We start from the raw sequence: 27044 nt of genomic DNA, 5'->3' as shown, positions 1-27044 counted from the left end.
TGCAAACAAACAATTTCAATTAAATCACTGTAATGCAATCAATTCAATTAATGCAAATAATTCAAATAAATCAAATAATAACACAAATAAATAATTTGACACATGAACACTTAGCCACAAAATAAATAAATAAAATAAAATAAAATAAAAATGCACATAAACTAACATTTAAATTCCAATTTTTATCCCTTTTAAATTAGGGGTATTACAAAATCGATCGCCGAAGGGTCTTTTAAGAGTCCATTAGAAACAGTTTGAAAATGGGAGTGAATGTGGGTGTGGCAGAGCGGTGGGCTTGGTCGGTGTTGAAGAAGGCGACATTGATGCCTGCGAGCTTGAGCTTGATTGTTTTGTCTGTTGCTCGAGTTCTTCTCAATTTTGAATGGGTTGCAGAGAATGAGTGGGTTACGATTACTATTTGCAAACAAAAATTAGGATTAACAATTTGGAGCTTTTATTAATTTATTTTCCTAACAATAAGGGCAACTCTGTCATATTGAAATTTTTTCTTACGTCATGTGATAATCACAGGCCGGAACAGTGTTCCCTGGCTTTTTTTTTTTGCAAAAAAAAATAGTTTAGGGTGTTTACTTTAAAAATAGAAGTTCAGGGGGATTTCTAAAGAAATAGAGTAAAGTTTATGGGAGTTATTTGTACTTTACCCTTTATATATATTAGCTTCACTTTTCGAGAAAAAAAAAAAAAAAAAACTTTTGCAATGGTTCGGTAATTATGAGAAACAAATGAAATCTCACCACTATATTATATAGGATTAAGAACTAACCAGTGTCTCTAATGGTTGTGAGAATTCTAGAACATGGTTCTAAAATAATTAAAAAATGATCGGAAAATATATATACAAGTGTAGAAAACTCCACACAATTTTAAAGAATCTTGGATAAGCCCACAAGCGGTCGTGCATACTGCATCCGATGTTCTTTTAGTAATGCTATGTTCGGTAAGATATCCCTAAGAAAGAAATTGTGTATTTTCTTCTTTTTGTTCTGTTGGATAGAAGAGAAGAGAATAGAATAAATTAATAATTTACTATGTTTGTTAAAAGAGAGGGAAATATAAAGTTTTAATTATTTTTACTCTTATATCCAATAATATTTATAATGTTCTAATTCATAAAGGATAGAATTGTAATTTAAAACTTGTATACTTTAGGATTCCTTTTTTGGGCTGATTAAAATTTGTAAAGGACATCCTTCCTCTTTTTCTTATATCAACTCTATCAAACAAAGGAAATTCCTTCTCGAGGGAAATTTATTGTGTAAATAAAACTTCTTCAATAAACTTATAAAAAAAATGTAAATTTTGATGGGATACTAAAAGAAAATAAATAGAGTAAGAGTAAGGCTCGATTAGTATCGAAAGAGTTTACATTATATTTAATTTACAAAAATATCGATTATGTCATTCAAGAAATCGGAGAATTCATTATTTCTTCTAACTTGAAAAGACCCGGTCCCATTGGGTGATACTAGGTGTTGGGTTACTTGGGTAATAGGTGGGCAAATGGGCCTTTAATTCATTGCACCAATTTTAGGAGTCAGCGTTTAGGCGACGCTGGAGTTGCCATCGCAAATGGGCCTTTTAATTCATTGCACCAATCTTAGGAGTCTGCGTTTAGGCGACGCTGGAGTTGCCATCGCAAATGGGCCTTCAATTCATTGCACTAATTTTACGGGCCTGCATTTAGGCAACGCAGGAGTTGCATTATGGATGGTAGGGTTGGGTATATGAGAGGGTTTGGGGCACTCCTGTTCGCTACACTTGACGCACAGTCACACTGATTTAACCAAAAAACCCTAGTAATCTCAGCAAGGTTTCTCTCTCTCTACAGATATTTGAAAAAATGCCTCCGAAGGCAGCTAAATCCAAGGAAGCACCTGCAGAGAGGCCCATTCTTGGCCGATTCTCGTCTCACCTCAAGATTGGAATTGTAATTTCCCGAAATCTTTCTCTTTTATTTGTTTATTTCTTATTGATTTTGATTACTTTCTGTTTGGCTCCTGAGAAAGCTTGGGAAATAAAATGAATGAATGAATTATTTATTTTTGAAGTTGTAGCTTTATATTTTTAGAGGACCCTTGCACCTTCACTTCACTTTTCAAAAGTATTACAGTGATCTTAGTTGGTAAATGAAGTTTCTGCTATTCATCTCTAACCTGTTACTGATAAAAATAAACGTAAATGATGATCTTCTTGTTTGAACTGATTTGCAGGTTGGCTTGCCAAATGTTGGTAAATCGACTCTTTTTAACACGCTTACAAAGTTGTCAATACCGGCGGAGAACTTCCCTTTTTGTACCATTGAGCCCAATGAGGCCCGTGTTAATATTCCTGATGAGCGATTTGAATGGCTTTGTCAATTGTACAAGCCCAAGAATGAGGTTTGCGACTCAAATTCGTTAATGTTGTTTTGTCCAAATTCAGAATCCGTTGCTTACATTATTTTCACATGACTGTAGTGTAGATATCTATTCCCGTTCATTGAATGACGTGTATTTATGTTTGTGAAGCCCAACTGAGAATTTTAGATTCTTCCATGGTTTTCCTTTTATTTCCTGAATCAAAGGCTCTGACACGTATTATATCTGGCAAATTTTCTGTTTCTTATTATTATTTATTTTACTTATACTTTATTTGGTTATTTAAGGCTCATTTCAGATAATATGCTAGGAATTGAGTTTATAATACCGTCTTCATCATGGTGAGTTGGGCTATGGGACAGGTCTTTAGTTTAAATTTCCCCTATAGGAATCTAAACTGAGCCGAACAAGAAATGCTACTTTATAAACCACCGTTGCCAGTCTGATATGGGCTTTGTAAGGAAGTGGTCATCGGTCATCCTTTTTATGTTCGGCTTATGATAACCCGGTAGTGGAGGAGATCATAGACATTGATAGATACTGCTGGAAGGAGATGAACAATTGAATCTTGTGGCTAGAGAAGTTATGAAGTTTTGTTTGTTTTAGATGTTTTGGTGAAAACCCATAATGGACATGTACTTTAGTTCGATCTTAAAATTTATGCAAGAAAGAATATTTGGCATTGTATTCTACTTTCTTCTTCTCATATGACTTGAACTGTTGGAAGAAGTGCACAGCCCCCAGATCAGTTTTTTATTGCTCTGTCAAACCAAGGAAACGAAGGTTGCAAACTGTTATAAGAATTGTCTTAGCAATACGTGCTGAATGAAGCAAAAATTTTCAAGAATGGGACTAGAAAAATCTAGGGTCCATAACAGAGTAGAGGAGGGAATTTGACAAGAAAGAAAGCAAATACCTGTAACTAAAGAAAATAAAGCATACACTTTCGCCTCTGGAAGATGTCCCGCAAGATGATTGAGAACTTCGATACCCATTGATACTTATCTTTAAACATATTACCGTTCAGAGATATTGGAAGCGTAAAGCAAGATCTCCAGCCTAGCCAGATGACCCAGATCATGTTCTTCAGACGCCAAAGCTGATCTTGGATTGAGTTGGAGGTATAAGTAGCCTGGAGAAGCAGAAAGAAGGGAAGTGCTTTACCATGTTCTAAGCTAGGGCTTCTATAGTAGTCTAATTGAATAGGCTGATCTGGCAATCGAAGTTTTTGTTGTATCATCCTAAATAATTTTGACTTTTACGTAGAAAGTAAAAAATCTGCAACAAATAGTGCAATGTAATAAATATATTTATTATACTTTGGTGACTAGAGGGTTGTTGCCCCCCTGTGGGAGAGACTGATGTCCTCTGCACACATGCCCTAATGCCACGTTCCATTTTTTGTCCATGAAAAGGAAAACAATAAATCAGGTATATCAATCATAGTTGTTGTGGTTTTTAACTCGACATTCCTACAACTTGGGTTGATCGTACAAATTATTTTTCAATATTTAGCCCAATTGGGTCAATATCGTATGAGAGGTTGTAGAACATCATGTCCTTTTAACTGACTTGACCCATACTGTTTTTTGCATTCATCTCCTCTGGTCAAATAACTACTCCTAACTGGAGCTTTTGATGGTCTTCATTGGCACATGCCATCATCAACAAATTTCCCATCATCTAGTTTTTTACCCAATTCATTCATTTGTTATTTTGTCTTTTCATGTGTTGCCTCTCATCAACGTTTGGATTCTCATTTCAGTTACACTTTTTATGTTGCATCTTTCATGATTTTCCTGCATTTGGTTATAGAACTTGCTAATAGTTTTCCATTGGGCATTTCCTTTATGTTGTTTGCTATTATACAATGACGCCACACTTTGAAAATTGATCTCTTCTTCATCTATTGTGCTCAATTGTTCTGGAAATGACATGCTCAGTCTCCCATTTCTTATGATTAAAAATTGCAAAATAAGGAAAATATCACATTTGGATATCTATTGGGAATCAATTTTTACAATTTCACTCATGTTTTCTCCGTTCTATTGAAGCTTCAGTTCCCATAAATCGTGTTACTCGTAATTGTCAAATAAACTTGCGATTTTAATATATATATATATATAATTTGGAATTAACCTATCATTCTTTGCTTGCCATAGTTTCCTGGGTGGCTTGCTATTGTTTCCATTTCCCCCCTTCGCTAACTTATTCCACTCTTTTTATGAACAGGTATCAGCTTTCTTAGAAATTCATGATATAGCTGGACTTGTTCGTGGTGCTCATCAAGGGCAAGGATTGGGGAACAGTTTTTTATCTCACATTCGTGCAGTTGACGGCATTTTTCATGTTTTACGTAAGATAGTTATTTCTTATGTGCAGTGCATGCCCTAAATTTTCTAATTTTCTAGCTTTATTGTTTTTATTATTGCATTGTGATCAGAATTTGATTGGGCAACTGTAATACCCGTGTGGGGGAATCATGACCTATTCTTATTATCTTTTATTCACATGGTAATACATTTTATGGTCCATTCATTTTTTATTCTCTTCTGTTTGCACTGATTGACATGCTTATAGGAGTGTTCTTGCTTTAGTAGTGTAAGGCTTGTATGTGCCTTAAAGCAAACTAAAATTTGGAATTGCTTATTTTTTTGGCAACATTTAGGATTGATTGTCTAATTAGTAATTTTGTCATGTCAATGATTATAATTGTCTATACTTGTAGATAAGATTTTGCAAGTTTAGACCTCCACTAGAATGTTGGGTAAGAATGTGCAAGTCATTTGGAGAGCTTCAATGAAATGTGGAAGTTTCTGCAGCCTTTATCTTGCGGCTATTTTTATCTTTTGGCTATTTGCCCCCCTTGGCGTAGTTTAAAGTTAACCTACGCAAATCTTGCTGCACATTTCTTGGTGTGAGGTTTTATGTTTGGTGGCACAATCATGTAAGGACTTAATTATAGAAGCTTTTTGAGGAATTAAACCATAATCCTTGGCTTGGATAGTAAGGGTAGCAAACGCCTGAGCTGTACCTAGAGGGGGATGAATAGGTCCTGAAAACTAAATAACAAACTTTGACCGAAATTCAAATATCAACTTTTACAATTAATTGAAATTTAAGTACCTGTCAATAAACATGTAAAAAAGCAGGCACAGTGCCAAAATATAAAGTAAAAAATTATATATACACATAAACACCATATTTTATATGGAAAACCCTATAGGAGAATAATCACGGAATCTAATCCTGATAAATGAAGTCCAGTATTAGAAGCAAGGTATATGACACTAGGTTATCAAACTCAATACCCCTGATTTAGACTCACAACATTTTTCTAGAACTCTACTTGTGTTAGTGAACAACCCTGCTCATGTGAAGTGATCCACTCTTCAATTTGTGCTTTGATCTCCATATCCAGTGATGTTAGATGGTTTGTTTTGTTGTTCGGAATTTGCCATGGTGTTAAAGTCCTTGAAGTTCTAACATTTATATGTTTCAACGCAAGTGAACACTCGTAATCTATGGGAATGATTAGTGAAAAAAAAGATCTAGCAATTGGATTTCTGGGATGCACTTTAGACTGCCTCACAAAAATATGTGATGCTCAAAAGTATGCTTCATGTAGTTTTTTGAAGGCATTAAGTCTTTTTTTAGACCTTGGAGGTTGAAAAAGCTTAGTGATTTTAGATTTTGAATCAGATTTGGAATCTGGTATTTCTCAATCTTTGATTGATCAAAGATATGTTCGATCTGTCGACCTAGTCCAGTGAGTTTCGGATGATCTTTTGATAGATCAAACTCTCAGTCCTAATTCTACTAGGATTTTTAATGTCCAGAATAGTTTAATGCATTTCTAACCACAATTTTGAAAATCAAAACATGCAATTTATAGACCCTAACATGTTTAATTATATGAATGCATCCATATGAACCCAAATTTGGCAAGTACACAATACTGAGGTGAATTTACCTTTTTGCCTTTATTGAAGCTTTAAATTAACTGTTTTGCTCTTGTACTGCCAAACTTATCTAACTTTTGAAATATAAAAAAGACCAAAATTCAATATTAATTTACTAATTGCACAAAAGTTACTAATCAAAGCCCTATTGACCGAACTATGTTTTAGTACCTGCTGCTGTAGTTTCTTTTTTGTTTACTCATCTACACAAATATGCTAGAAAATTTAATATTACCATGTATTATATTTGTAGGTGCATTTGAAGATCCAGATATCATTCATGTTGATGACATTGTGGATCCTGTGAGGGATTTAGAGATTATAAGTGAAGAATTACGGCTCAAGGTATGCTTTTGTATTTCTTCCATCCTTTCTATTATTAGGCATTTGCATATGATCGTATAGCATATTGCAGCTCATAACTTTATATATATTATGTTTGAAATGAATGGAAGTATTGGTTTGAGGGAGGATGGCAATTTGACTTCGATGTCATCAGCATTGACATCGTTTATCCAGATTTAAATTAGAATACATTATTCACAGCTCCACACCATCACTGTGCTAAGCCTCTGTGTCACTCATTTCAGCTTTAAGCATGGAAAAAAAAGATATGGCTGACTTATTTATGCTAAACTAGATGTATTGAATGCATAATTCATTAGATACTTTTTATGAATGTCAACTAAGCATTGTAAGTAAATTGCCCCTCGCACGGTGGAAGAACAGATAATGACTATTTATACCGGAACAAATGGTTATCTTGATTCATTAGATATTGGACAGGTAAGGAAATTTCTTGTTGAGTTATGCATTTAGTTAAAAAGTAATAAGCCTCAGTTCCATTAACCTTTTGTTTGGGGTTTACATGGCATGTGATTGTATTTGTATATTATGGCACTCATTGAGAGAAATTAATCTTGTCGTGTGAGGTCTGCTAAATATATGTATATGGCTAACTTCTTAGCTCGTGAAGTAGTCGTCACAATCTTATAATTGCTTTTTTTTATTATTCCTTAGGACTTTGTAGTTTTTGGTATCCAGGATTTTTTTTCCCAACTTTTTAGTTAATAGCCTTTTCTTTTGAGTCGGTTACTCGTCCTCCTTTTGTTTTGTGGTTGATTAGTCCATCTTCTTCCCATTAGTCCTCTTCGCTGTGTGTGTGTGTGCGTGAGTAGAACTTAAACGATAGAAGCTTTTTGAAAAGTGGCCTACTCAATAGTAATTGACATTCTTACGAGCGACTGTTAGGTTCAAAATTGTAATGACCAAAATCTGCTGTATCCGAATCACTAACCGGGTCCTTACTCGAACCTGAGGTCATGCAAGGGTACTATGGTCGTTTCCCATTAAATTAATACTTTAAGGCCCAACAAGGGCAAAATGGTCATTTAACACAATTATGATGGTTTAAGATCCAAAAAGGGTAAAACAGTCATTTGATAAGGTCATCCAATGTTTAGGATGAAGTTCGGGGGTAATATGGCCATTCCCGTGGTTAAAATATAATTAATGTATTTTATTGGGCCACATAGTAAATGCTAGCAACATTAAATGGGTGATAAAGGATAAAAAGGGGAAAATAAAACACAAACGTTAAGTAGCAAGAACCAGTCGATGTGTGGACACTACATGTTGACTGGTTTGGGTCATTCGGTCGACATATGAGTACTTTACGTTGACCAATACAGCGAGATTGCTCACTGCCCCAAAACTTGAGATACCGGTCGACGTGTGGGAACTTTACGTAGACCGAAACTCCTCTGTCATGATACTCAGTTACTTTTATTGTCCAACCAAATCTCACCAACCACCCCAAAATATTACCAATAAACACCACTAAAAGACCAATAAGACACCATTTCACGTTTATGTATATACACTTACATAAACACCCCCATATAATTCCCTTTCTCTTATACACTCAAACAAGACCACGTTAATGTAATTTTAATCCTATCCATTCACATATGCTATGAAATAATGAAATACACAACCTATATCCATGTGTGAGGATTTAATTTAATTTAATTACGCTCCCAAAATATACAAAATATGTATAATTACAAATTTGAGACCTTTAAGGTCATAATTACAATGCTTTTCACAAAATGAACGAATTATAGTCACTTTACAAAAATAATCGCCACAACTAAGCATTGATTACAAAAGATTATAAAAGATGGTTTTATCAACTTCGACTACACTTGTGGAGGAAAGTCATCAACCACTTCCTTGCCGTGACTTGAAAAAGGTTAAAGGAAGGGGTGAGCATGGAGGCTCAGTACAAGATGTCTAAGGCGCTAACTTTAGACTCCTTTGAGCCACATAACACACATTAGAATTCAAGAGAAACTGGGATCATACATTGGGGAACTTTATAGCATGTAAATCACAATTCAATTCCATCAATAGAATATAAGCAATCCATCAAAATATTGCATAGAATGTAATGCAATGCACAACTGTTTCCCAAACTTGGTCTCTACCGACCATAACTCACATAAAAAATTGCTAACCGACTTTATTGAGGCGAGATTGAATTACTATCCCTGGTTCCAAATCCGGCAACTATTTGGTCGGCCTAGTAATCAATTTTTCACGTCTTAAACCGGCACGCGCTCCCTCTAGGTCGAATTAGCGCCGGACTCGCGAAATTTGGTTTATTTTATAAAAATCCATTTCATGCCCTTTCTCATTTAACTTTCCCACCATGCCATGCATGCAATTCAATTTCATCAATTTGGTCTCAATCTCATTCATATGCAACAATGGCATAAACATAGCATTTCTAGAAGTGAAGTACAAACATGGCATTCTCCATAAACCAACTATAAGCATGGCATTCTCCACAAAGTGAGCACAACATGGCATTTTCTACAAATCATTCACAAGCATGACATTCTCATTTAACCCAATCACAAGCATGCTCTTCATAGAATTCATATCATCACAAATCATACTAGTATTCATTATTTAAGCAACTTTGCACCAAGGCCATATTATACACATACTTAACATGAAATTAAACACATTTTTGTCCACATACTAGCATGCTTTCACCACTTTAACATATTACTATCATGTCAATTCATACTTTAGCACTCAAGAATGAAGTTAATAGAAAATCATAGGATGAATACTCAACAAAAGGCAAAGTTTGAGGCATTAGAAATCCCTACCTCAATGTACAAGCCAAACAATCCCTTAAGCTAACCAAATAAGCCCTTGGGACTCAAATTCGAATCCTTCCAAACCCATGCAAGCAAGAGTGGTGTCAAATGGAAGCTCTTGCCAAGTAGAACAACTTCTCCTTCTATGGCTTAAGCAAAATCTCATCCTAACCTTTCCAATTTTTGATTTGAACATAGAAAACATATAATGTATATATATATATATATATATATATAGAGAGAGAGAGAGAGAGAGAGAGAGAGAGAGAGAGAGAGAGAGAGAAGAGGGAATGCCGAAATGAAGAGGAAGAGGGGGGTTTGGTCCTTGTCTTGCAGTTTTCTCCATGGTCCACATCATGCCAAGTGTCAACCATTTATGGCTTACTAACTTTAAGCAAGGTTACCACATTGCCCTCACTCGTCTATTACATTACCAACTAAATCCCCAAAATATCTACCTCAATGTATAGATATATATATGTATGTGAAAAGTCAACAACGCCCCTCACTTAAAAATGAGAAAACCGGGAGAAGTTGAAAGTCTCCCCGACTTCGAAAAATTCTAAAAATAATCCCGCCACTTGCAATTGGCTTAAAATAATTAAAAATGCACTTCTAAAACTCTCGGCTCAAGAAATGACTTAAAATGCAGCCCACGTGGCACGCAAAAGGAGGCACCTAAATAATAATTCAAAAAAGAAGAAGAAAAATCCGGGACATTACAAAAATATCACCGAGTATAGCTTCAACATCTATGGGGATTTGCCCCTCTCTATTTCTGTGTATATATTTATATATCTCCTTGGATGCTTGGACATGGCATCTACAAAAGCTTGGAAGAATCAGGCACTCAATCCTTCTTGTTGTTGCTGTTGTTTCTAATTCTCCCCTTCCCCCACCACCACCACCACCACCACCACCACCACCGCAACCATGGTGGAACTGCAATAAATAAGAGTCTCCAATAAGATGTGATTGTCGTTGACAGTTGTTAGTCTATGGCATTATTGTTCGTGGTGGACTGTTTTTGTTTCTTGGTCATCAGTAGTAGAAGAGAAGTAGTATTGGAGGGGTATTTAACCTGGTTGGTGCAAGAAAAAGTGACTATGGAATTTGTGTCTTCTATATTATTTAGGTTAAATTACTCCGACCTCCCCTGAGGTTTAGGTAAATTATTCACGGATTAAACTTTGTGAAACATTACTAAAAAACCAGAATTCGCTTTTCTTTCTAACACCTCGTCACTGTTAACATCCATTGAAAAAGAAGAAAAACACAGAAAGAACAAAAGAAAGTAAAAGACCAAACTTTATCCTTAATATCATTTTTCGACATTCAGATCATCTGTCAATATTATTTTGGAGTTATGATTTATTTTATCAAAGCATGTCCTAAATTGACTATGTTGTATTTTTTTAGGACATTGAATTTATGGAAAAGAAGATAGAGGATCTCGAAAAGAGCATGAAGAGGAGCAATGACAAGCAGTTAAAAATAGAGCATGAGTGCTGTCTGAAGGTTTGTTTATTATATAGTACGGGATTTAAATTCTTTATATTTCATTAAAAAAATTTGTTATTTATGTATGGAGGAATATCTAATCTAGTCATGCATTATGTGCAAACAGATATGTTTTTTGCACTGAAGTATTTGAAACGTTCACAGTACTGTGAAATGACGGTGTAATTGTGTGTCTAATCTTTATCCAAACATTTAATTTTTTTATTAACTGCTCTTGTCCTCAACTGTATGATTTTTCCTGTTGGCCTCTATTCTTGGTGGTTTAATTACGTCACAGTTTATCAATTTCAGGACATAATTAGAAAATCTGTATATAGCATCAGTAGTTGATTAGAATAATTTACTACAATTTGGTTGCCATCTAGTTGTCTGACTAAAAAGATAATGGGTCCATGCATGTCTTCTATAGTTCTATATTCTTCTCTTGTATTTTTAGTGTAGTGTTAGATATTTGCATAATTCGTCAGGTTTTCCGTTTGTAATGTTAAAAGAACTTTTTCATGTTCTTTTGCCAAAGCAGCAGTGGCTGCTGCCACAATAATGTACTACTCTGGAAAGCAGCAATGCAACTGTCCACAGCTGCCCTTGCTCTGGCAGCAACAAGTGCTGCCTTGGCAATGGCTGCAGATTTTTTTTTTTGTTTTTTTGGGGGTGGGGGTTTGTGTGTGTGTGCGTATTGAAGTTTCTGTTTATTCTGCTAGCACATAAATTCTGTCCAAGCATTTCCTGGGGAGCATTTGATCTCTATTCTCATTTTTTCCCTGGTTGGTGAAAAGTTAACTGTAATATTACTGAAATTAGATGGTACAAGATGGATACAGAAGAAAACTTAGGATCAGCTAAAATGAGAATTGGGTCTGTTCATGTGCTGAAATTTTATGGTCTACGGGTGACCTCTCCTAAGCTCTTAATAAGGCCAAGAAATAAGAGAAGATTCTTTTAACTGCCCCTTGACTGGATTATTTGTTTTTAATTTTATAGATTCTTCTACGGCCAAATACTATATAAATTTTCCTCTGACACCACCTGCTATTTTTATTTATTTATTTATTTTTTTTATCACTCTACGTGTCATTTTTCAATTCACTATTCTGCACTTTGGCACCTAGATTCTCAGGGGTACTTTTATAATTTTCTATGATGGTCTTAATTTACATTTTTCTTTTTGTTTTCTTTTAATGGAAAACCAAGAATGAATAATTTATAAATAATCTGTGGGGGAATTTTCAATTAATCATTTTTTGTTGTTCATTCTTTACATTATAGCAACAAAATTATAGTATTGGTTGATTTGAGATATGGTAAGAGCTGTACATTTTAAACTATGTTTATTTCTTTCTTGTGTTTGTTCATAGAATAAAAAGGCTGGTCACAGCCTCCCTTCACATGTTTGAAGGGGAATGATTTTCTATTATCTAATTAATCATGAATTATATTCATGTGGGGCTAGTGCTTGACCCGATGTTGAAAGCTCGGACAAGCTTGAGAATGTGCTTTCAAGTTTAAGAGCAGTGACTTTTAGCAAAATAAAGCTGAAGATTAGGTTGCCCTCCTAGTGTCCTGTGAGGCGAAACATACATACATTGGGTAGTGAATTATATGTATGCATCCACATTTCCTGCTTATTCTGATCATAGAATTCTACAAATGTTACTTATGCCAAAAAAAAGAAGTCTACAAATGTTGATGTGTTGACAATTTTGTCATATCGGATTATGATGGTATTAACCTAGGATAAAGTTCATTTTATGCAGATCTGGTTAAAATAATATCAAGTTAATAAAATGGTCTGAAATTTCAAATGGTGGTGGTGGTTGGTTTCTGCAGGTCAAAAAGTGGATTGAGGAGGGAAAAGATGTCCGTCTCGGGGACTGGAAAGCTGCTGATGTTGAGATTCTGAATACTTTTCACTTGCTCACCGCAAAACCTGTTGTTTACTTAGTGAGTTATCTCTTCTTTCTTGCATAAAAGACTTCTGCGCTGTGTTGTTGGTAGGCCATTCTTGTTTTAAATATATTATATTTAGTCACATTTGTTTTTGCCCTTTACATATGCTCAATGTATTTATTGGCTATTTGTGGGTTATGCATCCTGTGGGAGCTCATTTGATGCTGGGCTGGTGGCAAGTTAGTGAAAGATCATGTGAAGCTTGGCAAGTAGTGTCTCATGGAGTGTGGCGGGGGCGAAATATGAGATCTTTGGGATATTGAGATGCCTATACACAGGTTTAAGAAAACCATGTTAGATACTTCTCATTTTTGGTCTTTGGGGGTGTTCCCGTACTTTGTATTCTTTTGTTGATTTTTTGGTGATTTATCTTTCTTTGTGAAAGAGTCTTGGTTATAGTTTTGCTTGTATCATGGAGTGTGTGGCGGGTGCGGACTAGGGGATGTTTTGGGATGTGTTTAGAGATGCCTATACATGATTAAGAACACCAAGTTTGATACTTCTCATTTTGTCTTTGGGGCATTTGCACTTTGTATCCTTTTGTTGATTTTTTGGTGATTCGACTTTCTCTGAGGGTTTGTTGGTTGGGATTCCTGCACACTTTACGTGCCCATGGTTATGCTTACTGAAAATAATGTATTGTCTTTTTGTGGCTTCGGCGTGTCCAAAGTGTGGCTAGTAAGTAGAAATAATTTCACCCTCTTTTTGTGGCTTCAGCGTGTCCAAAGTGTGCTTGTAAGTAGAAACATTTTCACCTACCAAAAATCTGGAGATGGTTCTTTTAAACTGGGTTAAATTACTTTGACCTCCCTTGAAGTTTAGCCTGATTACCTCCAGATTAAAGTTTTTAAAATATGGTGGTCAACCTCATTGAGGTTTGGTTGACCTAACTCTGAACACCCTGCCATTAATTAACCGTCAAATCTGTTATATTCAATTAATATAAAAAATAAAAATACCAAAATTACCCTCTGCTATCTGTAGCAAAGGATAGTGGTGAGGAAATTGGTTTCCCCCCTCTCTGTGTACAACTCAGATACTTGCAAGAAAAAGGAATTTCAGTGGTGAAGAAATGGGTTTCCTCTCTCTCAAGAACTCATGTACTTGGAAAAAAAGGGGGGAATTCCAGATCTACATGTCCCCAAAGAAAGGTTTGTGAATCAATGTACACCACAACACTATAAAAGCCAACCCTCTTTTAAAATGAAGAGGGATTTTCGGGTTTTATTTTGTGTGTTGTTGGATCAGCCACACCCACCCTTCGTGATCCTTTATAAATGTGTATTTGTGTGTGACTATATATTCACACACACACTATGTATATTAAATGTTTATGGATTTGTTTGTAAATGTGTTGATTCAAGACTCGCAAGAACAAATTTCTGAAGCTTTATACATGTTTGTATTATACTATGTATCTTTGATGTCTGTGAGTTTGTTTGTGTACAGTTTTGTTACTGATTTTGGTGTTTCATTCAAGAGTTACAAGAACAGATTTGTGTGGCTTCGTGATCCTTTATACATGTGTATATGTGTGAATAAATATATACTAGGAATTTTTTGGTACGAAGTTAACGAAATTGATTTCATCTACCCAACACAAATCATTGGACATCATTTTCAGAAACAGTCCATTTGTCTGAACCGCCAGCCCGGGGGGGGGGGGGGGGGGTGAGGGGTTGTTGATTGTTAGTTCGCAAAAACTTTAAGCTGAGGGTAGTTAGGGCAAACCTCAAGGGAGGTCAGAGTAATTTATCCTTGAAACTTTTAATAAAATTAAAAGACAACAGAACCCCAGGTTAATTAATTATTATCAAATTCCCTCCTCCAAAGCCAGTGCCTCTTTTTTACATTCCGAGTAAATATGAGCCCTAAATCTGATTGATATATAACATGATTGAGATTCTTTGATCCACAGTCCTCCTCTTGGACTTCATATTAAATATGAAATGGCGAATTCTGTTTTAGTAAGTTTATCATGCAAGGGTATCCTGTTTCCTCTCGTTTTGTTAATAAATTTGGGTGAGATGTCAATATATTTTGGTGCAAGTAGATCAAGAAAATGTGATTCAGTACCTTGGCCAGGAGGCCTCAGGATTTTGCATATGCTTGAGCTCGGTCCTCGGGTTTATAAATGGATTGACTGTTCTAACAAGAATGATAGAAATTAAATTACCTTTAGAAAGAAATTATATTTCGTTTATATCTGAGTGTGGACAATTCTCCACTTGAATGCCGATAAACTAGCAAATTCAGTTTAACTGATATCAATATTGCATACAAATGAGGGTCACTGCTTGGTGCAGGGATAAAATGCTTAGTATCAGAGTCTCTGGCTCAAGTTCAATCCTTGGAGCAACCACTTTTTGAAATAGTAAATGTTAGGTCTGTCTTGAGTCCTTCCTCAGAACAAGGATTAGAAGTGGGTGATGATCCTCTGGCCAATCTGGCGTAGAAATAGAACTATGAATGAAGTGATAGTTCCTTGCTAAAGATGCACGATATATAGATGCTGAGGTTTGAGGAGACGTGTTGTGTGTATATGCTTAATTTTTACTTCACAAAATTCACCATAAAATTTTGGGAATCACTTGCTGCAAAAACTTTATGAATTGGATGGTTTTGGAGGGTGATCGTTATATATCTCTCTTTTCTTTTGTTTTAAGCTCAACGCCGTCATTCATATATTTATTAAAATTTCAGATAGGCATGAAATATCCCAATCAAGAGAGCTAATGTTTGTCCTTAATTATGTGGACGTCTAGAGGTGATGCAGATATGTAATATTTGCAGTGATTTATTGGTGCATAAAAATAAGGGTGGAATAACTTGATTTTTTATTTTTATTTTTTATATATAAATCTTTTACAGAAGGATAGTAGTCTGCAATCTGCATGCCTATTATAGTGCATGTTGGCAGCTGGCCACCATATATATTTTTAACTTCTCCTTGTGTGATATCGACATGACACTGATGCGATAGAATTTAGAGGGCATTTTATTGTAGAATGTGATGTTATTTCAATGCCTTCTTTAGTATTCGAGTGTAAGGGCTTGGCTCTTCATTGTTTTTGATGAATTGACAAGCTTAGGGGAATTATATGCTTTGCAGAGGGAAAAATATCGATGAAGTAAAACAAGAACGGAGAAGCAATTTCCAAAACTAAGTAACTTGTCAGCCCTGATGAGTATATTACTTGAAAAATTAGAAGATATAGCGAAAGATTTCCTTCATCTTGTTGTTTTAAAAAAGAAGCAACAATGTTTACTAAACACATTTCATTATTTTTCTCTTCACTTTTTGGATGTTGCTAGTATGTTTTAGTGGCTTTTTGGGTCAGATTTCCTTCTGCCTTTGCCTTTCAAATTAAACATCATATTTATTAAAAAAAAAATTGTGATTGTGGTGTGGGTTGGACTTTGACTTTAATTATCTACATTCTTCATGTGCAGGTTAACATGAATGAGAAAGATTATCAGAGAAAAAAGAACAAGTTTCTGCCCAAGATTCATGCTTGGTATGTTCTGTATTTTTCTTACATAGTTATTGAGTTTCTCTCTTCTCTCCGTCTCTGAGAGACCATAAAGGAATACTTATTATCATCTAGGAAATAGTAGTGGCATATAAAATACGACTCCACTGCCATTCACAATCTTTGTGACATGGTTATACAGATTACAGATTGGTCAAAGAAGGTACTTACTGTAACTGATCTAAAAATATATTTGTTAATGATCACTTGTGTACATGGTATTATGCATCTTCAGAATTTAATTATATGCCCATAAGATTTCCTCTTTATGCCTCTGCGAGTTTAACAGATTGGATGAACATTGGAAAATGTGACACTGTCCTCCTCTTGAACAAGTGGTTAACTTGTTAGAAAATATTTTATAATAGTAAAATGTGAATTGGCTTTGAAGGATTATAGATTAACCCTTGACTCTGATAGTTAGAGTATGAGAATGCCATACACTGATGTCTTGTCCTGATCTAGAGAGGGGAGTATTTAGGTCCTACTACCAATTACTAACCAATTAACAAACTTAACAGAAATTCAAAATTGAACTACTATTAACTAAATTTGAATTTCAATTAACTAGTAAGCAAAAAATATTCATGTTTGCAGAATAAAGTAACTCATCGACACACATGAATACACAATTTTTATGTGGCTATTGGGAATAAATCACGGGACCTAGTTTAGGCAAATTAAATCCACTATGAGAAAAGGCTTACACACTATGTTAACCAGACTCTAACCCAGGAATCCCCTAGTTATTTATGACTAGACTCATGCTAGTGTTCTCTTGCATTTTGTTGCTGCCAGTCAATGAATCTAAATGCCAATCAATGAGTCTGCTCCTCACGTGATTCGCTCCTATAGCACATTGATCTCCATGAATAGTAAGATTTGTTCTTCATGTAGATGTGTGGAAGTTGCTTTTGGTGTTGAAAGTCCTTGTAGCAGTAGGATCTCCGAACTTCAACACTCAAATCACACACCCCACCTAGATAGATGTATGATGATGGATGCATAAACAAATAAAAATTCTAGCTATTAGATACTAGAATGCACTCAATATGAATATATAGTCAATGCTTGATTTATGCTTAAATAAATGTCTCTTGTTATATGACACCATAAGGTACTTATACAGAGTATGAAAGCACGGGGTTGCAAGTGTTAAAATTTATTTGAAACTCATTCCTGCAGGTTTGGCCTGATCGATATTTCGATCAATTGAAGATATTCCAATGGCCTTCGGTTGATCAAGCAATTGATCGGAATTACCCAATCTTGCATATAATAGGATTTCTAAAAGTAACTTTTAAAAATACTTTTGTACATTTGAGAAGGAATTTTATTGATCAAAACATGTAATTTAGATATGAATCATCAACATTAATTTTGTGAGTGCATGATTGAAAGTTGTAATTACATTTTTGTCCTTACTCAATATTTTGAATTCCACTTTTGCCCTTGGATAGAGGTAACTCAACTAATTAACTACCTTTTGGAAACTAATTAAAAGTTAAAATATAAACATATTGACTGTAGGTTATGAATGAAATTTGTCAATTAAGTTCTATTAACTTAATGAGCTTTATGATTATTCTGTTTTTGCAAGTAATAATTTGAGCATCTTTTTTTTTTTTTTTTTTTTCTTTCCTTTAGTATTCCAATTTAGCATTGCCATTTTCCCTTTCCCCTTATTAATGGGACGTATTATTTTACCCTTCATTGACATAGAAGTGAACCACCCCCCTCCCCTCCCCTCCCCTTCTTCTTTTATGGTATACAACTGGTCTGAATCTTCTGAAACTGTTCTGTTCATAACACATCTTGTTTATTGGGACGTGCTGTGTATATGGCAAGACGCTAAATAGAAACAGTTGGAAAAAAAATGTATGTATATATATGTGTATGTATATAGAGATATATTTAGTGTGACCCAAATCCTAGAATTTGCGGGTCCTCAAATCAATTGAAAAGGTTCCAAGTTGTAGACTCTCAGCTGAGGTTTTTCAAACTGCGTTGGTCCTCACATATTTGACATGATCTGTCTCTCTCAAAGCTTTAAGTGCTGAAGTTTTGTATCTGATTCAATTGGACATTAAGCAAGTACTATAGCTAATTAGTTCCACCTAACTGTAATGGGTTTCAATGAAGTTGATATCATTTTTCTTTGATATTCTAGGGTGCAGGAGCATGGGGGTGAGCCTATTATCCCTTTCAGCTGTGCATTAGAGAGAAATCTTGCTGATATGCCGCCAGATGATGCTGCAAAGTATTGTGAGGAGAACAAGGTACAAAGGTTAGTTAAAATTTTTAGTATTTCTGACAAATGGGAAGCTGATGATTGGTTGAAAGTTAAATTTTCTATATGGAAGTTTTGATATATTGGTTTATAATAGTATTCTTGATGTGGTTACTTCTCTGGAAGCTTCAAAAAACTTGGAATTTGCAGGTGGAAATTTTACGTATTAGATGTCCAGATTCAATTCAAATGTTCTTTGCTTGATATGTTCCTATGTTTTAATTGGAGATGCCGTTTATACCATAACCTGTTGATAATGATATGGCCTCTTCTTTGTGTATCCTTGTTTTTCTTGTTTCTTTGTTTCTTTGTTTCCTCTTTAACTCGTGTTCAAAGTTACCCGTCCGGGTAGAGATCTAGCTATGTGTATTACCATTGTTTAAATTAAAATTGAAAAAAATAATTTGTTTCATGGTTAGTTCTTTTTTTGATTTTATTTTCAGTTTCCCAATTGTCAGAAAATACGGTGAGGACATTATATGTTTCTAGGAGTATCAAAGTAGGTTGAATTGGTGAACTCTATGTATTTGGTAGGAAATAGCCTCGTCATAATCACAAAAGTCAAAGCTTCTTGATTTAATCTTGGTTCGAAACCTTAAGAAGAAAACTCTATTGTCTGATAAATATCTACCTGGAGCCCATCATAAGCCACATCTTGACTATCAAATTCTTTTAAAATCTCTTTTGATATATGTAGGAACTATGCATCTTTCTATACCACCTTAAAGGTTCATACCGATAGAACTTTGTAGGAGGGTGTGGCTTGTTACTCATCTCGTAGGAACAAAATTTGAAGTTGACTGAACAACCAAGTTGGAAGGTCTTTTTCCTCGAGCTTCTGTTTCAGCATGCATAGGTTGTGTGTGTTCATTTCTATGTCTATATTGTATTTATATATTCTTTTAGATGTACACAATGTGCATATGCATGAAATATGTTGATCTTTTAGCATAAGACATGATGTGATAAATTTTGGTGCAGTTAGTGAAGCCTGGTTATTATGAATTTTAAATGTATGAGCAGATTCACAGCTACTGTTATGGGATCAAGAATTATTATTAAACTATCCAAAGTTCCTTATATACTCTTTTGGCTATGAGCCCTAGACACCAGAATCTATGTTTCATGGACTTGGGTATGTGTCGGGTTTATGAGGCTAGGTGTTGGGTACATGGCTCAATATTCATATTAATATTTTTGTCTTATTTCATAGAGGAAAATTATACTTTTATGAAAAACAGAATTACACATTTCACTTGCTTTGAAACTATAATACAAAAGCAACATAGTTAGATAGTTTTATATCATTACCTTGTTTGGTCTCCAGTAAAGTTGGCTTCTGGGAGGGACATATTGGACACAGACCTAACATTTAGCATTATTTGCGAAATTGGCTGCTCTCAAAATTGGACTTGTGTTCTCTTGCTTGACAGTCCGAGCATTTAGTCACTACACCAAGTAATGGTCCCTAGGAATTTTTGATGTGCAATTAAATAATTACTTATATTATCAAACATGCTTGTAGCAAATTTGTTCAACCAGACGTTTCAGACATATATCCCATACCCATGTCCTTGTGTTGTCCAACATTGTACTTTGTTAATTTAATTTAATTTTTTTATGTTTTATTTAAAAAAAAACCCACTTAACATAACTAAGTGCATGATTGTATTCCCTCTTTACAGAAAATTGCTGACTCATAAATAGTAAAGACTTCTTTTGCATCTTCACCATCTAGATCAATAATTTATAGGGCTGCAGTTACGTTATATGTATTCATTACTACATTCAATGTCTGATTGCTTCTTATTTTATTTTATTTTTTCCCCTGATTTCCATTTTATTTTTGTACTGCATTATTAATTATTTGCTTATTTTCAGTTGATTTTATTGTAGTTATAGTTCTGATGGCAGGAGTCTGCGATCATGCAATAAAGAATGAAAGGTAGTTGTGTAGCTAATAAATTGCTAGGCTAATTTAGATTTACTTCGTTACAGTGCCCTTCCGAAGATCATAAAGACCGGCTTCTCAGCAATTAATCTCATATACTTTTTCACTGCAGGCCCTGATGAGGTATTTTTTTCAGTTGATGCCTTGTTTCCTTTTTTCTCTTTTTCTTCCTTATTTTATTAAGCTTTGTGCAAGCATTGCTTTGATTTTCCTGCTGTAAAATGTTTTGCATAAATATGATAATGTTTCTGTGGTGTATACTTGTTTTTGACTGTGGTGTGTCTTATTTATATTACAAAATTTTGACAGGCATAATAATTTCACTATCACAACTATATTTGTAGACCTTCCAAAAAAAAGTGTGACCGTACCTGTTTGAATGGATCATCCATATCTTGTCTATTCTTTGAAAGTTGATTGGATGCAGTGTTAAACCTGGCCCCTGCCCTGGCGCTCGAACCAGTGAACTAGTAAACTAAGGCTGGGTTGTTAATCTGACCTGATGGGTTGGAAATTAGAACCCGGGAAAGTCTGCTTACCCCCTGAGATGGTACCCACCATTTCAAAGGAGTGCAATCTATTTGGTCATTGACAAAAAGCACGGGCGTTGGGTATGCTAAGAGCGTCTCCATTAATCCATTTCCGCGGGCCCAAAGTCCACTTTCCTCGATCCGGGCATGGTCCAACCCAATTGCGGAAAGTGGGCCCGAAAACAGTGCCTCGTGGAATGGATTGCCAAGTTTTAAAGCAGGCCCATGAGCGCGGGCCCCCCCTTTTTTTTGTTCTTGTTCGACTGTCCAATTAGTTTAAATTGGGCAATGGTCTTAAGGGTTTGTTTGGCCCAGATCGAAACTCGAAAACTGGTTTTTTGGCCTTTTTTTTTTTCCCCTGTACAAGACTGAAATAAGAGCCGTTAGGCAACAGTGCCTAAACTTTTTTTTTGGCCAAAAAAATTTCAAATTAAAATTTTTTTTCCTGCACTTGACTGAAATAAGAGACGTTACACAACCAGTGCCTAATGACGCCAAAAAAAAGTTTTTTTTTTCAAATTTCTTTTCCCTAAAAATATTAATTTTAAAAATTACTCCCTCCGTCCCAATATAAGTGTCTTCATTGGGAACTATTTTGTGAGTCACAGTTCCTAATGAAGACACTTATATTGGGACGGAGGGAGTATTATTTTTGGAGAGCGAAAGCACACCATTGTGGCACCTTCGCTAGCCAAAATTTGAAAAGTCCAAAACACTGACATGGCTCTTGGAAATGCTGACGCGGTGCTTCAAAAATGATGATATGGCAAAACTGGACAAGAAATTTTGGGCTTGGCAGAGATTTCTGTTGACTTTTCTTGGGTGCACTGGATGACAAGTGTTGCAGCCATTTTCTTGCAAATTGTCGGGCTAAATTGGAAGAGAGACCCATGTGGAATATTTTATCTTTCATGATTTATTCTTTGTTTTCTTGTGATCTTGTCTTGCTCATTCTCAGAGCTTTCTGCTATAGGACACTTCTCTGCATTCCTTCATTTTCTAATAAAGTTGTTTCTTATTTTATCATGAATAAAAACGAAAAAATAAAATAATTTCATGATCAGATATTTTAACATATACTCCCTCTGTCCCACAAAAAGAGCCCCTTTTTTGGTAACCTAACTTTTTAAGAGTGTAGTTTTTTATTATTTTTATTATTTTTATTTTTTATTACAGTGGTAGGGAATGAATTTCCAAATATACCCTTCAATGGCGGGTCCACATGAGAATATTTCAAACTTTAATTGCTTTTATAACTTCAAGGCAAGGAGGGTAAAGTAGGAGTACAAAAAAAATAGTACATTGGTTTTTGAATTGGGATCACTATTTGGGACAGCAAAAAATGGAAAGGTGGACACTTTTTGTGGGACGGAAGGAGTAATTCTTAAAGCTGAGTAGTGAAAAATTTTAAACCTGATGACAATCCTCTGAATTCCTCAAGTTTACCACATGATTTTAATTTTTAATTGTGCTAATTATTTTGTTCTAGTGGACCTGGGATTCTTAAGGTTGCAATTGTCCTTTTCTGTCATAGTATTGTTAGATAACTTAGAAACTTGCTGTATAATTACATATCCTATATATATCTGATTTGATGAGAAATGGGATTATTTTAAGTTCTGATCTTGAGGTGGTTCTGAACGATTAGAGTTCACAAATTTGAGGATAGACGTGTCAAGAATATTGTTTAGTTGCTAAGATAATGTTATCCTATGAGTGATATTTATTCTTTTTTAGATGAAATCAAACCTGTTACTTAACTTGAACTTGAGTGACTGAAATTGCTTATGGCGCTTTCATTGCACTGATGGTGCCCATTTTTTTCCCCTAGTGTTTATTTTCTTACGTTTCAATGTCCTTCCTCCTTTTGATTAACTTGTTTGTATGGTTTACACGTTTCTGAACTCTATTTTGATGATCATATTGTCTTTTTGATGCAGGTGAAGTGCTGGCAAATCCGACGGCAGACAAAGGCTCCTCAAGCTGCAGGAACTATTCATACTGATTTTGAAAGAGGGTTCATTTGTGCTGAGGTTATTCCTTGCATATTTTTCTGATTAATATTGCTTTCATTTGGCCTATCATTTGTTTCTTTTTCCAAACATTTTAAAGTTGTGTTGGCATTTTGACTAGCAAATCTGTTATTTTTTAAAATAATTATTTCATTATCTGAATAAAAATTCTAATTTGTTTACAATTGGATCTGTTTGAGCTCAAGCTTCCCCAGAAAAAGATCTTGTTGTGTAATATCAAACTTGTTCATATCTATATTCTCCTCCATTACTCCTATAATCCTATTTCACCTTTATTTTTGTTATTTGTAGTTTCATTTAGAACTAGTTATGTAGATCTTCTTGTAGTTTATAGGTCACAATACCATTCCAAATGTTACCTCACAATAAAAAAAATCATCGCTATTGTCCAGCATTGCCTTCACAGCCACTTTTACTTGTATAAATCACACTGCATGTAGTGTTTTCTTGTTTTCAGTGAAATTGATACTCTGCAACTCACTAAACGTGTTGTTTACTATTACTCTGCAACTGGAAAGCTAAAATGGTCATATTTCTTGTAATTTCCAAGCTCATAACTATGAAGAACTTTACAGTCTCAGAAAATTAAGTTCTTAGTATCATACATAAAACTAATATTTGTGCTGTCTTCACTTTTCATTTTCTTATCTGTTATTTCTATGGAACCAGAAAGTGCTGACTTGGATGTCATGATAATGATCAGGTAATGAAATTTGATGATCTGAAGGAACTTGGTACCGAGTCAGCTGTTAAGGTATGATTTTTATCTGATTTGCCAATAAATGGTAATTATTGTATATGGCATTCGAAATTTATCACTAGGTGAATTAGCAGGTTTCACCTTTTGAGATATAGTGGTGCTTTAGATTAGCCATTGGAGTTCCACCTTCTTGAATTCAAATGGCGAAATTTTTATAATGCCTTTATTAAAATCCTTCCTTCTGCTATAAGAAATCTATATTTGCGTACTAGAGGAAAGAAACTTCGCAAGTCGTAAGTAGTTTTAACTGTCTATTCGGCAATATTACGTTGTGTGAATAAACTTGTATACATCTGGAAACAAATTCCTACCTAGTTTTGAATTTTCCAAGTTAAATTAAGGTTAACTTAAGAAAAAAATTCAATAAAAATATAAGTGATCTTCATGCCAATCTGATTCCTTTCATACATTTTTGTCTGGAAATCCCATACACGTTCTAGATTAACATCTTTGTCTTCTGGATCTTTTTAAAAATAAAATGTAATGTCAGCTCAAAATAATATGTTTTGAAGGAGTATTTGATGTAAACATGCTATATATCGATACTGCTTCCAAATATAGAATTGAAACTAAGACTTGAGACTTCATTTTATATTTATGGAGTAATAATTTGATTTTCATCCATGGTGAAAGAAATTGTTGCTCTCATTTAATAATTTTCAGTTGCAAAGCCATTGTGTATTTACTAGTTTCTTAAAATGATGAAATTAGTACGTTTAGTGCAAAATGGACATTACTCTTTTGCCACTTAGCCTTCTGTATCATTTTTATGCAGTTAATATTTATATAATACAACAATTGTTTGTACTCTTGTTGGTTTATGGTGGATGACAAAGCATTGACTTGGGCGATTAATATATTTACGGGTCTTTGTCCGTTAGATGCACGAGGGTCCTCTTGGTGCCGCTACTGAGTGGCCCTACCCTCATTTTTGGCATCTTGTTAATCAAATTTCTTTTAATTTCTTTCTCAAACTATATTAGGTGTCGTCTTTTTTTTTTTTCATTAGTTTGATATATGATATGCTTGAATTTATCTCAGGCTGCTGGTAAGTATAGACAGGAGGGAAAGACGTATGTGGTGCAAGATGCAGACGTTATATTTTTCAAGTTCAATGTTTCTGGGGGCGGGAAGAAGTGAGCCATTCCCATTATAAGTTTTAAGGTGAATTTCTTGATGGGGAGATTCTAAGAAGTTCATTATAACGTTTTGTTATTTTTTTTGTGGGAAGATCTGTATCTTGTTTTTCTGTTGTATAAAGTTTAGTTAAGTTGATTAGTTTTGATGAGTCTTAACTATATTAAATGTCAATGGAGAACAACTGCAAACCAATTGATTTATGACTCTTATCATTTTCCTAGAATGATCACAAAGTTATGCTGGTATTTTACCATTTGAAAATGGAACTTATACTTGCTGGACAAACTTATACTTGATGGTGTTTTCATCTTCCCTGGAAACAAAAGATTGGTTTTCTTACTCACGAGAGAGAAACAAGTATGACATCATGATGTCACTGCTCACTAGCCCTAGTCTTTTTGCAGTTGATGGTCTAATGGATACTGCAACTTGTATTTTGTAGCTTGGAATCTTTTTTAAATTTGCTACATCTGCCTCAACATGTTCTAATTTGCTACTATAGCTCAATTTCCTGTATATCAGGATTGTTGTATTTTGATTGATTGTGTGATGAAAGGACGATAAACAAAAAGGAAAATTTAGTACAATTGTTGAACTAAACTTCCTTCAGTTCTAAATGTAAGGCACCAATTTGGTGCTCTCAAACATAACATATACGATCTCAGAATCCCAAGTATTATGTAATCTCTCTCGTCGCAATCTCTATCTTATTGTCAAACCAGCTTTTCTTCTTTCTTTTCTCCATTATCCTCATTGATTCCGATCACCATCTCAATTCAAGCATTATCTTGCCTAGCAGCTCATGCATAATGTGTGGTATTTACAGTTCACTGACACACTTGTTGCTTACCTATATATATATATATATATATATATATATTTATATTGGAAATTTACACGAATCATCACATAGAGAGAGTTCTTGAAATTTAATAGACTTGTTATTTTATTTATTTATTATTTATTTTTTGGTGGGAAATTTACTTTTGTTTTTTGGAAGTTAAAATTTACACTCTTGTACATGGAGAGTTTTGAGGTTTTGAATTATCGCCTGTTTTGAGAGGCTTCATTGTTTCTTTGATCAACAACTTTTGCGTGAAATTAGAATTTTGGCGTGAAATTAGAATTTTGGAATTGGTGGCCGGAACTCTTTTCATCTCTCTACACAATATACGCTTATTGTGTTGTGCACTCACTGTATTGACCATGGAAAGAGACGATTAGAGGAGATAATGTATGAATGTGACTTTGGTGAACGTGATTAATTGAAGAACATGAACTTCACCGACGAAGAACTAAGAGTTCGTCTCTTTCATTATGTTGTGATGCAGGATCGTAACATTCCATTATGTTGTGGGGTTTCTTTTGTTCTGCGTGTTGCCCTTTTGGGTGGTATTTTGCCTTTGGGCTTGCTGGGTTATGGCCCTTCTTTTGTATTAGTTTCTGGTTTTCTTTTAATAAACTTTAACTTACCCAAAAAAAAAAAAAATAAAAAAAAAAAAATATTGCAGCCGTTTTTTTTTTTTAACCTTCATGCTTTTACGGGAGGTCTAGAGAAAGTTGCAAATCATAATCCCCTTATGAGCGCAACATGAATGAGAAAATGAGAGTAACTAACCATATACAAGCTGGCGAATATGTTTGTGTATCAACATTGTTATTACAAAACAGTCAAAGTTAGACCAAAATCATTTCCGATTTTATTCGAAAATCATGCGATATTATAAAATAAGTATTTTATGATTTTATTCAGAAAATTTAGAATCGAAACCCGAAGATGATTTTCACATAGATATAAACATAACTTCTATATATTCATTTCATAT

The 27044-nt window shown here is 34.6% G+C and overlaps 1 protein-coding gene across 1 annotated transcript; it reads left to right on the top strand.

Annotated features, from left to right (window-relative positions):
• The first annotated feature begins 1769 nt into the window (after positions 1-1769).
• On the top strand, positions 1770-25479 carry LOC132313512 (obg-like ATPase 1). Its single transcript, XM_059812311.1, has 12 exons — positions 1770-1948; positions 2232-2399; positions 4611-4734; positions 6594-6685; positions 10933-11031; positions 12862-12975; positions 16435-16499; positions 18685-18801; positions 20803-20878; positions 23226-23318; positions 24022-24072; positions 25120-25479. Exons 1-12 carry the CDS (start codon positions 1862-1864, stop codon positions 25216-25218), a joined length of 1185 nt encoding a protein of 394 aa, XP_059668294.1. The 5' UTR covers positions 1770-1861; the 3' UTR covers positions 25219-25479.
• Positions 25480-27044: the final 1565 nt, after the last annotated feature.

This window comes from Cornus florida, unplaced genomic scaffold (genome assembly GCF_030987335.1).
Source record: "Cornus florida cultivar Cherokee Brave unplaced genomic scaffold, ASM3098733v1 CherokeeBrave_3.0.0_Hap2_Chr01, whole genome shotgun sequence".
Classification (NCBI taxonomy): Eukaryota; Viridiplantae; Streptophyta; class Magnoliopsida; order Cornales; family Cornaceae; genus Cornus; species Cornus florida.
This window is presented reverse-complemented; position numbering and strand designations above follow the sequence as displayed.

Bases quoted from the DNA above. Each gene is read 5' to 3' on its own strand.
- LOC132313512 (XM_059812311.1), top strand. From the start codon at position 1,862: ATGCCTCCGAAGGCAGCTAAATCCAAGGAAGCACCTGCAGAGAGGCCC. The intron at 2,400-4,610 runs GTTTGCGACTCA...TTTTATGAACAG, and splicing joins TGTACAAGCCCAAGAATGAG to GTATCAGCTTTCTTAGAAAT. The intron at 6,686-10,932 runs GTATGCTTTTGT...GTATTTTTTTAG, and splicing joins GTGAAGAATTACGGCTCAAG to GACATTGAATTTATGGAAAA.